General features: G+C 41.4%; 2 protein-coding genes and 1 pseudogene across 3 annotated transcripts; 2 read left to right on the top strand and 1 right to left on the bottom strand.

Moving 5' to 3' along the window:
- Nucleotides 1-303: 303 nt before the first annotated feature.
- On the top strand, nt 304-9639 carry LOC133901691 (DNA mismatch repair protein MSH6-like). Its single transcript, XM_062343139.1, has 21 exons — nt 304-1472; nt 1547-1643; nt 2211-2313; nt 2395-2448; nt 2530-2604; nt 2727-2795; nt 2876-2959; nt 3183-3380; nt 3517-4022; nt 4092-4221; nt 5076-5167; nt 5357-5529; nt 5672-5874; nt 5963-6064; nt 6891-7053; nt 7675-7964; nt 8046-8183; nt 8268-8347; nt 8474-8570; nt 8652-8781; nt 8919-9639. Exons 1-21 carry the CDS (start codon nt 563-565, stop codon nt 9161-9163), a joined length of 3939 nt encoding a protein of 1312 aa, XP_062199123.1. The 5' UTR covers nt 304-562; the 3' UTR covers nt 9164-9639.
- A 424-nt stretch (nt 9640-10063) lies between these two features.
- On the top strand, nt 10064-11109 carry LOC133901907 (heavy metal-associated isoprenylated plant protein 25-like). 2 transcript variants are annotated; one of them, XR_009906792.1, is made up of 4 exons: nt 10064-10343; nt 10435-10516; nt 10621-10888; nt 10964-11109. XR_009906792.1 is itself a non-coding variant. In XM_062343441.1 (3 exons), the coding sequence occupies exons 1-3, from the start codon at nt 10332-10334 to the stop codon at nt 10794-10796; spliced, it is 270 nt and encodes an 89-aa protein (XP_062199425.1). In that variant the 5' UTR covers nt 10064-10331; the 3' UTR covers nt 10797-11109. The 2 variants fall into 2 exon arrangements, 1 of the variants encoding a protein (XP_062199425.1); XM_062343441.1 differs by having other exon boundaries at nt 10621-11109.
- A 405-nt stretch (nt 11110-11514) lies between these two features.
- LOC133901324 (dihydrolipoyllysine-residue acetyltransferase component 4 of pyruvate dehydrogenase complex, chloroplastic-like) lies at nt 11515-12849 on the bottom strand (annotated as a pseudogene).
- Between the last annotated feature and the right edge of the window lie 207 nt (nt 12850-13056).

Below are 13056 nucleotides of genomic sequence, written 5' to 3'. Positions count from 1 at the left end.
ATGTTACTTAGATATGTAAAATTACTTCTATTTTACAATAACGGTACTAAATATCTACATTTGTTGTTGGTGACTTTGATCCATAGTTTAAGTGTTTGCGTACTTGCAAACCGCAGGAACAAAATAATTCTGTATTTTTCAACACACAGAACTTTAGTACGGTAAATGTGGTATCAAACAATTTAAACATGATCTGCGTCTTCGAAAGAAAACGTTAAAAACGATTTCTGAAAAAAAAACTACATTAGCTAAGAAAATGAACACCAGAAATAAAACAGTGGTCCCAAAAAGGCCACAGAAACGCCTAACCTAACCCACCTGTCAGTGCCCCATGACCACCTCCCGCACCGAGCTCCCTCCTCACGCTCCGCCGCAACCCCTCGCCTCCTCCGGTGGTCGCTGACGGGTGACCCTCCCTCCGGTTCCCGCCACTACGCGCCATTTTCCCCACCCACCCGCCCGCCTACCCGTCCTTCCCCCGAACAATTCCCCCGCAAACGGCAAAACCCTAAACCCAGGGAGCGAGGGAAAAAGCAACCATTCCCTTGGCTTCCCCTCTGCAATGGCATCGTCGGCGTCGCGCCGCCTCAGCAACGGCCGCTCGCCGCTCGTGCGGAAGCAGAGCCAGATCACCGCCTTCTTCTCCTCCTCCTCCTCCCCCTCCCCTTCCCCCTCCCCGGCCGCACCGAACCCCGGCACGTCCAAGCCCTCGCCGTCGCCGCTGAACCCTGCGACGAAGAGGAGGCCCCCGCTCGCCGTGCCCTCCCCTTGCGCTCCCAAGCCGCCTTCCCTTAATGAAGGGAAGAAGAAGAAGGAGAAGGATAAAAAGGGGGAGCGTGCCGCCTCGGCTGTGGCTGCGCCTGCGGCGGAGGTGGTGGGGAGGCGGCTGCGGGTGTTCTGGCCGCTGGATGACGCGTGGTACGAGGGGAGGGTGGAGGCCTACGACGGGGGCTCCCGCAGGCACCGCGTGAAGTACGACGACGGCGACGAGGAGGAGGTCGACCTTGGGAAGGAAAAGTTCGAGTGGGCCGCCAGTGAGGAGTCCACGCTACCTTTGCAGCCGGCGAGGAAGCTGCGGCGTCTCCGGCGGATGTCTGATACCGCAGTGGAGAAATCGCCGGTTGTGGCAGAGGAGGGTGAGGATGAGACTGGGGATTCCACTGAGGACGAGGACTGGAAGAAGGATGCTGCCACGGAGGATGATTCTGATGAGGTGGAGCTGGATGATGAAGAGGATGAGGAGGTTGTCGCGGTGAGATCGCGAAAGGGAAAGTTGAGGAACTCCTTGCCAATTTCAGGTTCAGCGCGGTCGACATTGGGTTCCGGTTTGACATCAGCGTCAGGGTCAACAATTTCGAAAAAGAGGAAAAAGGTGGACGTGGGCACATTGGACTGTGCTAAAAAGTTCAGCTTTGAAACAGTTAATACCACTGGAAAAGTTGAATCAGAAGTGCCAATGAGCTGTGAACGGAGTGAGTAGTGAAATCTGAACTGTTTATGAGTTTGAGCTTGGCTGTTTTTTTTTTTTAATTTTTCGTTGTTACAGGGAAGCAAACTACAGAGAAGGTTCCCACTACTCTTACTGGAGAGGCTGCTGAGCGCTTTGGACAGCGGGATGCAGAAAAGTTCAAATTCCTTGGAGAGTGAGTGCTTTTGGAATGCTAGATTGATACTTTTCTGTTGCAATGTTAAATCAAGCAGAGCTAGATCAGTAAATGCTCCATGACAGTGTTAATCTTTCTTTTCATAGCCGTAACTTTCTTTTGTGCCTTTTGCTTTTGAGAGAGCAAGAGAGCAATTCCTGCTCATGATCATCAATACTGATGTCACACATGTACTGATTTGTTTAAAAATGGTACATTCCACTAGGAGTGTAGAGCTATAACTCATATTTTGATGAGTCTCAAAGAGAATTTCCAATGGGCTACATCAAGTTCAATTCCCAGTACGCGAAGTCAGTAAAAACAAATATCTGTATATAAGAAACTTCTATTCCAACCAACAATCGGTCCTAGGACCTAAATTATGTTATTATGCTATTTCAGCACATACATTTTTCACATGCATTGAGTAGAAACTTTTCACCTCATCATAAAGAACATGTTTCTATTTACTCTCATGCTCTCTCAGAAAGCATATCTGGCACATGCATGATATGCTTAGCTTATCCTTATCAATTTGCTGACTTGTTATAATCTTTTCAACTGTAGATGGCGCAAAGATGCAAAAGGCAGGCGTCCTGAAAACCCTGGATATGATCCAAGAACCCTTTTCTTGCCTTTCCAGTTCTTGAAGAATTTGACAGGTGGACAGGTAATAAGTCCATGTGAACTCCACACCTCATTTTCTTCTGTGCAACCTGTATGTATGCTAACTGTTAGTATTGGTAAGTAGAGGCAATGGTGGGAGTTTAAATCGCAGCACATGGATAAAGTTCTGTTCTTCAAGGTACGTTTATATTTATGCACTCGTTATTGGTCACTTATGAAGCCTCTCTTGTTTAGTGACTATAATATGAATTTGAAATAGATGGGAAAATTCTACGAATTATTTGAGATGGATGCACATGTTGGGGCAAAGGAGCTTGATCTTCAGTACATGAAGGCAAGAACGTCTCCTTATGCTTATGCTTATTGTTTCTTCTGCTATTACTCATCAGTCCAGCTCGCCTTTTTTCCTGTTACCCAAAACTCACTGTTTGTTTGTTTTCAATCATGTTACATTAGGGAGAACAACCTCACTGTGGATTCCCGGAGAAGAATTTATCAGTAAATCTGGAGAAATTAGCTAAGAAGGTCAAGACAGATTTTGTGTATTTTTTTCTCATTTAGTTTCATATCATTGCATTTTGGTAATAGGATTCATTGCATCACAGGGTTATCGAGTTCTGGTTGTGGAGCAGACTGAAACACCAGATCAGCTTGAACTTCGACGTAAGGAGATGGGTATAAAAGACAAGGTTTGTTTAGATCACACGGTGTCAGACAAAGTCATCTCTTGTGTTATGGGCTTATGGCATCATATGCAAATATGATGATCTCAGTTTCCTGCTAAATATGACAGTGATTTAGGTTGCAAATGTTTTAGCCATGTTTGGATCCCTGTATGTTTGTTCTGTAATTCAGAACTTCTTACCTAATGTGCCAGAAACATGACAATTTGGCATGCTTTGCTCTCTGAAGGTTGTGAGGCGTGAAATATGTGCAGTAGTCACAAAAGGAACACTGACAGAAGGAGAGTCCCTGCTGACGAACCCCGATCCGTCATATCTCCTATCTGTGACTGAAAGTTATCAACATAGTTCAAAGAAAAGTCAAGACGCTTGTACTGTTGGTGTTTGCATAGTTGATGTTTCTACATGCAAATTTATTGTAGGACAGGTTAGTGGTTATAAGATCCCAGGATCCATTTCTGTTTGTATTGAACTGCAGAAAACTACGATCAAACTAGAAAAATTGCTCAAGAGGCAAATTGTGAATTGTGTAACCTCTTACAATTGCATTTGTTGATTTTCAGTTCCAAGATGATCCTGAGCGCCATGGGTTATGTTCGATCTTGTCTGAAATGAGGCCTGTAGAAATCATCAAGCCGGCTAATATGCTGAGTCCAGAAACTGAGAAGGCATTAAAGAACAACACAAGGGAGCCTTTAATAAATGAGTTGCTTCCATCCATGGAATTCTGGGATGCAGAAAAGACTATTCATGAGATAAAGCAGTACTACAGCTCAGCAGAAAAACCAAACACTGTTGATGATGCACAAAACAGTGTGGGCTGTCTACCTAACCTATTAAGCGAGCTAATTGGAGCAGGTGATAGGACATATGGACTTTCTGCTCTTGGAGGTTGTTTATTTTATTTAAGGCAAACCCTTCTGGATGAGAAAATACTACCATGTGCTGAATTTGAGCACCTTGCATGCTCGGGGCTCATCAACAATATTCGAAAGAATATGATACTTGATGCAGCAGCGCTGGAAAATCTAGAGATGTTAGAAAATCTCAGAACTGGTGGTCTGTCAGGGTAATGCCTGCTTCAAACTGTTCAGTTTATTTAGAAATCAGATTCTGGTGCTTACATATATTCTTTCAGGACCCTGTATGCACAATTGAATCATTGTGTTACTGGATTTGGAAAGAGGCTGCTTAAACGCTGGATTGCGAGTCCATTGTATGATCGCAGAGCAATACTACAACGTCAAAGTGCTATAGCTACTTTCAAGGTTTCTGTTTTATTGAAAGATATTTCCTAATCTACGGGTTCCTCTTGCTTCCGAAATTAGGATATAGAGAACGTCACAAACCATAAACTATCGCCTTTTTCTTTGTGTTGTTCACAATGGAAAATAATCTGTTGTATCTGAATTTCTACCTGCGTGCTGACTTTAGGAAATATCTCTATGCAGTTACTATTATTTTTTCCTTAAATGATTATACTACAGAATGACAGCACTGCTACTTATATGGAAGCAAATAAAAGCACTTTTGCTGATCAGCTTCTATCTTTCAGCAAGTTTCCCTGCTAATTTCTGAGATTATTCAAAACTTTCATTATCTTATATATATTTCAGTATGTCTTTTTGTTTCGAACTTGTCTATTTTATTTGAATCTAACTATCATCAGGGTATTAAGTGCTTATTTTCCACCTACATTGATTTGCTTCTCAGTTTTCCTTTGTTTTGTGACTTAAAGAACAAACTGGGACTATACTAAGGCAGTAAGGCATTTGTCTAAGTCATCTTTGGGACGCGAAGGGAATTCTTCAATGGATTCTATATTTTTACTCCTTTATCTTCTTCATGAAGTATGATGTCCTTTATTCCTAGTGGGAACATATGCAGTTTCCTCCTTATGTATTGAACTGTGCCATAGATTATGAATGGTCAAAGGAAAACTTACAAATTTTCAAACTGACGATTAACATGTAATATTCTATTCTGATTGTACATCTGTTTGTAGTATACTGAATACATAGAAAATACGTCGACATAGAGCTTTATATTTCACCTTTCCTACGATTTTCCACCATCCTTTAAATTGTTGCTGTTCTTTTTAATGTTTTATTCTTCATTTCAGGGAGCTGGCCATGAATATGCTGTCAAGTTTCGTAAGGATTTGTCTAGGCTCCCTGATATGGAGCGTCTGCTTGCACGCCTTTTTTCTAGCTGGTAATTTAATATATCACATGGTATGCTTAGTAATTAGTAGAGATTTCATGCAACAAAGCTGGATTGTTGTGCCTTTTGAATGCTATCATTTGTTTCTTTATGTTTTGCGTTGCTTTCCTTCTTTTGGGATCTTTGAAATCTTCTGGATCTTTGTGTAACCTAATGACTCATGCTACACTTTTTGTGAAGTGATGAAAGCAGGAGAAGTTCAGCAGTTGTTCTTTATGAAGATGCATCAAAGAGACTGCTTCAACAGTTCACATCTGCTCTTCGTGGTTGCCAGCAGATGTTCCAAGCATGTTCTTCTATTAGCATGTTGATATGCACAGAGGGATCTCAACTAAATGATTTGCTCTCACTAGGTAGGATAACAACTTTCTTCAATGCTCTACACCATGTGTACATTGTTAGATACATTTCTCATTGTTGTCTTTGTCTGGTTGCTTCGTAGATTATTCTAATGGCATTTGATTAGGTAACCTTGCAAGTGTTAACTTTTTGCAGGCACAGGGCTACTGAATGTATCATCTATTTTAGATTGCTTCAGAGATGCATTTGATTGGTCAGAAGCAGACCGTAATGGTCGGATCATACCTCGTGAAGGTTGTGATCCTGAATATGATGCCACTAGCCATGCAATAGAGGAGATTGAATCCAGTCTAAAAGAATACCTGAAGGAGCAACAGAAGCTGTTGAGACATGCATCGGTAGCACTACATCTTGCTTCTTTTCCAAACTTTGCATCATTTAATAGTCTCTGTCCGAAGTGCTAATAATTACCCGACAATGGTGCAGGTTAATTATGTTAATGTTGGAAAGGATATTTACCTCATTGAAGTGCCTGAGAGCCTGGGAGGTTCTGTTCCTGGAAACTATGAGTTGCAGTCTACAAAAAAGGTAATGAAATGTCTTTTTTCTTATATTCGGATACAAATATGTACACAACTATATAAGTGCACTGCTGTTGCATATTATTTGGTTTGTGTAATATGTATATATTCCTTTTTTTTACAAGTTATATGTACCTACTATTACTACTGTGTAATTTAGCTTGTTAAATTGATGTCTAATATGAGATGATGATGGAGATATGTAATTAATTGGACATTAGTCAAAGTATCTAGTTCAAGGTGTTGATGATGCCTTCTGATAAACCAAGCAAGGTAAACACTAAATGCTTAATTGCAACATTATTGTGATAAAGCTGTAAACTAGGTTACAGTTAATTGTCATGCCTCAAAATTTAGTCCCAACAATATTGTGCATAACCTTTCAGTTGGACAACTTGGTAGGCGATGGTTTTGATATTTGTGTTTCTTCCGGCAACTGATCTGGGAGGTCTCTTTATTAATGCTGATTAGAGATCCAGCCCTAAAACAAGCTCATTTCATTGACTCAGATTTGGAGTAATATCAATTTATCATCTATTACGAAATTTCTGTTGATGTTGTTCCTTCTAATATAAATATACAATGACTGACTGGGGCCTGTAGGTTGAAACTTGTTTCCTCCTTTTCTTCTTCTCTTTCTTTCATTTTTTTATTTTCCATATTTGCCCTTTGCTGGGCTGTTGCCCTCTATCAACTCTACTAAATTACTGTGCAATTCTTTTACTTCGCCTAAACACATATCGCAAATTTACGGGCATATGGCTTATTGATGTTTGATTTAAATATAGATTAAGCATTGACATCCAAGGACATTATTTAAATTTTCCATCCAGGGTTTCTACCGGTACTGGACACCAGAAGTGAAAGAACTAATATCAGAACTTTCGAAGGCTGAGGCAGAGAAAGAATCAAAATTGAAAGGCATTCTTCAGAAGCTGATTCAGCTATTTGTTGAGCATCATAGCGAGTGGAGACAATTGGTTTCTGTTGTTGCTGGTAACACTTCATCTGCTGTTATTTCTTCGTGTCTATACCAACTTTGGTTTACCTTATATTAGCAACCGGGATAAAAAAACTCCTAATGTTTGATGCTATTTCCTCCATCTAATCGCTATCTACTCATTTACTGCACTCCTGATCTTCCATGATAATTGAAAATTTTACTGAGAATGTGTTTACTGTTTTTCATAACTGATTTGCTAGCTGCTAGACAGCAGCAAGGTCGCTAGAACATTTTAAGGTTGGATGAATTTATTGACAACAAGTTATTAATTTTGCATACTCAGTCGATCAACTGATTACCTTCCAGCCACTGTATTTTAACTTGTTTTTCCATCTTAGAAAAAGATTTGTGTTTATGTGTGAATTATTGTATGAATATTCATAGACAAGTGCAGACAAGCATTAGTGATGCTGGCTAGATAAATTTAGCATGAGTAAATATCACAGTGAATTGTCATTTGATGCATGACTGGGAAACATTGTTGTGCTAGTTGTGGTACTAATAATGTCTAATAGCTAAAGCTTCGTATTTAGGACACAACTCGATGATGGATATCTTAGATCCATTGTGTTATATTTTTTTACTCTAAATGCTGCCTTTGGTTTTTAATGCAGAGATTGATGTCTTGATAAGTCTTGCTATTGCGAGTGATTATTTCGAGGGACCAAGATGCCGTCCAACTATCAAAGAATCAAATGGCCCAGATGATACTCCTACTTTCCATGCAAGAAATCTTGGGCATCCCATTCTACGAAGTGATTCCTTAGGCAAGGGTTCTTTTGTACCAAATGATGTTAAGATAGGTGGGCAAGGGAACGCCAGCTTTATTGTTCTTACTGGTCCAAATATGGGTGGTAAATCAACTCTTTTACGCCAAGTTTGTCTTACTATTATATTGGCACAGGTAATCTACTACCATTATCTATCAAGTACTCAAGTCTCAAAATTACTTGTTCACGAGGACTTATTTCAAGTTGTTTGCCAGATTGGAGCAGATGTTCCTGCAGAAAGCCTTGAGCTTTCTCTTGTTGACCGTATATTTGTTCGCATGGGAGCAAGGGATCATATTATGGCTGGCCAAAGTACATTCTTGGTGGAGCTCATGGAGACTGCTTCTATGCTTGTAAGTTTTTCCTTCCTGATATGAATGACAAGTATTAATTTGCATGTTTTCTCATCTATTACTTCTGCACAACTTTTGCTACAGTCATCGGCTACCAAGAATTCTCTTGTGGCTTTAGATGAGCTTGGACGGGGTACATCAACTTCTGATGGACAAGCTATCGCGTAAGTTGAATTAAAGACCATAATATTGAGCTGTTGCGTACTCCTGATATCTATTCATTCTTTTCTTGTCTCATCTTTCTGTTATGCTCGATATGGTATCACTGATTTGCTGCCTTACTACAACAGGGCATCTGTTCTAGAATATCTTGTTCATCATGTGCAATGTCTAGGCTTGTTTTCTACGCACTACCATAGGTTAGCAATGGAACATAAGGATACCAAGGTAATTGATCCATTTTCTCCCCAGTTAATTCAACCTTATCCAAGCCTTTAACCCTGCATATTTCAACATTTCACATCACAGGTATCACTTTGTCATATGGCATGCGAGGTAGGAGTGGGAGGAGGAGGAATGGAAGAAGTGACTTTCCTTTATAGATTAGCACCTGGTTCATGCCCCAAAAGCTATGGTGTAAATGTTGCTCGATTGGCAGGTTATTTCCAAGCAAATATGCTTACTTCTCAGTACATCTTTTGCTTGAATTCAATTGTTTTTTTTCCCTAAGGCCTTACAGTATTAACTCAAAAGGAGACAAGTGATGTGTGCTCATATTGTTCTCTTGATATCCAGGAATACCTGCTTCAGTGCTTCGAAGGGCTAATGAGAAGTCAAGTGACTTTGAGGCCAAATATGGGAAGCCATTCCGTATGACTCAAGATAAGCTTGTCAGTGCACAGAGTGAGGATACATTATCTGCCATTAGGGATTTGTTCCGTGTTGTGAGGGCATGGCCTCGTCATGAAGATCAGGCAGCAAGCTTAAGTATGCTCCGTGAAGTACAGAAGCGAGCCAAGATGCAGGCTGTCGAAGGTTAAGCGATTACATGACCCGAACGCTTAATGGAGATTGCCTCATTTTGCTACCTTGGTGGATTTTTTGGATTGGCTTCCTGTTGAGAGTGCTGTCTTGGCGTATGTTTAGTAAGCACAATTGTGGAATCGTCAAGGTTCAAGCCCATATGAAGAACTGGGTAAAGATTCATGGATTGACCATGGATTGAGACGATTCAACATTTGTAGAACTTGCTATCGCTAACAACAATTTTGTGTGCTCTCTAGTTCACCTACCAAAAAGCTCAAGGAGGATCACCTGTCCGGATAGTTTTCCGAGCTCAGGAGCATGTTTAGTTTCGTGCTGACCGGCTGAATGATTATTGAGTAAAGTTATTGCTCCAATTAATATGAGCTCTGCAAAAACATTCCCGGATTGTAATTAGAGTAGATAGCTACATGAATGTTGTTTATGGTTACTGGAAAATAGAAACCATTAAATATTGTAATTTGCAAGCCAATTTTGGCTTAGCTCCTTCCATGCCTATACTTTCTCAACTTTTTACTCCGGCGGTGTTTGGACGAGGGGTGTTTGTTAGAAACGTTTGTATTTCGTACAAATTTGAACTAGATTTTAAACTTAATATATGAAAAGTAATTTATATTCAAAGTTTAAAAATTTGACTACATCTAACCCAAAATGACACTTATTTTAGACTAGAAAGAGCAATTAATAAGTACTACTACTTTCGGCTACAGTTTTAAAAGTTTGTCAGGAACCTTGTCTAAAAGGTTTCTTGACCGGAGGGAGTGCATCTTAGAACTCAGTTAATCTGAGAGTAACGAAAAAATAGAAAGCGTATAGGTATCCATGCTTACAGGTCATCCGTCCAAATCAACACGGCGAAGAATGGCAGGCTGAACAAAAGCTGTGTGGATGCGAAAAGGACTGTGCATGGAAGCCAGGCTGCACTGCCCAAGAATCTGATTCCGTGAACGCAAATCGAGCCCACAAGGGAGTGAATCGATCGAGTGACCATAAAGAGGCTCACAACTCGCGAGTTGTAAGCAAAGCAAGAATCAAGCCATGCCTCCCACGCCAACCACCTAACAAAGTCCTCGCTCTCCTTGGGGCTTTTCACACTCTGAGCACCTCCGGTCAGTCGAAGCCGCCGTGCCGGCGTTGTCGCCGCCGCCGAGCTCCTCCACCTCCATGGACTACAGGGTAATTGCCACCACCATCTCTCAGTCCAAGCAGAATGGCTTTTGAAACTTGAAAGGCAGTGATGTTTCTCTGACTCTCTACGCTGTCGCAGTTCTACTGCATGACCCTCAGGATGAACATAGACTGCAATGGGTGCTACCGGAGGATCAGAAGGGCTCTTCTCCAGATGCAAGGTATACTAACCCTCCAATTGTCCATGTTTGCCAGTAGCGCATGACGCCGGCAGCAGCACCCGCCTGAAACCTCAGTTTGCGAGAGTTTCTGAACTTTTTTGCAGAGCTGGAGAGCTACCAAATCGACAAGAAACACGGCCGGGTGAGCGTCTGCGGCGCCTTCAGCCCGCAGGACGTGGCGATCAAGATCAGGAAGCGGACCAACCGGCGAGTCGAGATACTGGAGGTCAGGGAGGCCTCGCCGGCCGGAGAAGGGGAAGGCGCCGGCCACATGCCCTAAACGAGGCTGGTGTTGAAGTTCTCTCTACCTTCAGCTCTGGTAGACTGTCAACTGGAACCTCTGGAGTGTGACCTGCAGATCTTTGCAGCAAGGTAGGACCGTCTCAGAGGATGTATGCATCTAGCTGAATGTATGTGCTTGGCATGATTTACCTTCTTGTAATGTAGGAATCCTGCATCATTTTGTTCTGTAAGGCTTGCTGGAGCACTATGAGAAAGTTCAGTGTCCGATCTGTTAATTGCTGGATGACAGTAACATAGTGCATCGTACGGGCTTGGATCAAGTTGAAGGACAATTTAATTATTTCACCACAGATCAAGAGTTCGATGTCCATGGGCTGCTAGTCTGCTGCCGGTTAACCTGAATTTTTTGCTAATCAGTATTCATCCAAGCCGCAAACAAGATGCTCAGAAAGGAAGTGAATTCCTTTTGCATTATTAGTGCTCTGTAGAATTATTCATGACCTTTTCAGTTAGGATATCTACATCCAGGAAAAGAAACATGGGATGATAATGAGCAGTCCCATGTTTTTAGGTTTATATAACTATAATCAAAGTTCTCTTTGCAGAAATAACATTGAGAGAAAACTCATTATCCTACTTTCAGTGCCTTGCTGCCTTTACAAACTCTTCATAGCATTATTATTTATTGGCACTGTTTCCCACTTGGGAACCAAACAAATCAAAGACATGTAGACAACAATTGCAAGGACTTTCCCTTACAATGTGAGGCTCTCAGGATCCTCAACATCTTTGCAAACATTTGCAGGAATGCTGCCAAATCAGCACCGTAAATAATCCTATGATCAGCAGTAACGTTCACCTGAAAATGTCAGGATCAATTTGTTAAATCATAAGCAGCATCTCTGCAAGGAAAGTGGATAGCTACTATCGAACAAGATACTGTGCTGTCTTTTATCTTTTGTCAATAAGATGGGCGTTGTAGTTAAATGCTTGAAGGTCTAGCTATGGTAGATATGATGAAATAGACTTCAATTACATGTGCTAGGGCACACACAAATTGACCTTCACAATTGCAGGCAAACGACAGAATTTTAAACAGCAGTCACTAACCAGAGCTTCGACATACACAAATTATAGATGTGATAAATTAACCAGCATTTCATTCTTGATACTAAAAAACCATCCTTGTCAGCCACCACAGTAGGCCGCGAAGCTCCAACAGCCATGATAGCACCCTGCATTGAGACATTTACATACAATCATTCTTGGTTCTCTTGTTGCGTAAATGCAATTGTATCAGCAATTTAATTTTTTTTTGAATCGAATGGTGAGCTAGAGCTAGAGCTGAGCATATATTAAAAAAAAAGAAGAGAGTTGTTCCAGTTTATAAAGGAAACTGGACCTGAAAAACTTAACAAATGCACGGTTTCAGAAGAAAAAAAACCGACATAAAACCCCATAACGACAATACAACCTCAACTCAACAAGCGACGCTCACACCATAAGACACAACCAAACAATAGACAAGGCTAATCCAACTCAGAGAAAAACTCACCTAACCAGGTGGAAGGATTGCATCGAATCTATCAACCCCAAACATACCCAAATTGGACAGTGTAAACGTCCCTACACATCATCAGATCGTCAAGTAAGCAAAGTTTCCATGAACAGCAAGTGTCAACCACCACACAATACGTTCTATACCTGAGATGTATTCAGATGGTTGTAGCTGCTTCGTGCGTGCCTTCTTGAGCAGCACTCGCCAGTTCCGAGCAAGCAGGTATGTATCCAACTGCAATATAAATTTTTGGAGCTATTTAGTAGGCACATATCATCTATCATGCACTCAGGCTAAAATGACACATTGATTTACAGAAAACACAGCTGTTGCAATAAGCATGAACCTTATCAACATCCTCCAGGACTGGAGTAAGAAGGCCACCCTCGATCGCAACAGCTACTGCAATGTTTATATTGCTGTTGTAACTGAAGCTCTTCCCATCCCTGCAATTGGCATACACAACAGGGTGCTGGGTGAGCGCCATAGCTGCCGCCTTCACCAGAAGCACTGTCTTTGTGACCCCCTTGGACTTAACCTATCCAATCCATTTCAGTCCAACAATCACTGAACACATGAAGAATTGAGCAGCATCTCAAGCTACGGCTAAAATCCAAAAATAGACAACAAATACCACCGTATTTGCCAGAATAGACAACATATCACCGTATTTGTAAATCTAGCACATGTATTCGGCACCTCAAACATCAAAAAATCGATTCCAGTACCCGAAGCACCG

Source organism: Phragmites australis, chromosome 20 (genome assembly GCF_958298935.1).
Source record: "Phragmites australis chromosome 20, lpPhrAust1.1, whole genome shotgun sequence".
Classification (NCBI taxonomy): domain Eukaryota; kingdom Viridiplantae; phylum Streptophyta; class Magnoliopsida; order Poales; family Poaceae; genus Phragmites; species Phragmites australis.
Note: the sequence above shows the minus strand (reverse complement) of the source record. Positions and strands in the feature narration are given on the sequence as shown.

What these genes read in the sequence shown, in the direction of transcription:
- LOC133901691 (XM_062343139.1), top strand. Translation starts at nt 563, where the DNA reads ATGGCATCGTCGGCGTCGCGCCGCCTCAGCAACGGCCGCTCGCCGCTC. An exon ending in GCCAATGAGCTGTGAACGGA is followed by an intron (nt 1,473 to 1,546) that starts GTGAGTAGTGAA and finishes TCGTTGTTACAG; the next exon opens with GGAAGCAAACTACAGAGAAG. An exon ending in AAATGTTGCTCGATTGGCAG is followed by an intron (nt 8,782 to 8,918) that starts GTTATTTCCAAG and finishes CTTGATATCCAG; the next exon opens with GAATACCTGCTTCAGTGCTT.
- LOC133901907 (XM_062343441.1), top strand. An exon ending in GGCTCTTCTCCAGATGCAAG is followed by an intron (nt 10,517 to 10,620) that starts GTATACTAACCC and finishes ACTTTTTTGCAG; the next exon opens with AGCTGGAGAGCTACCAAATC.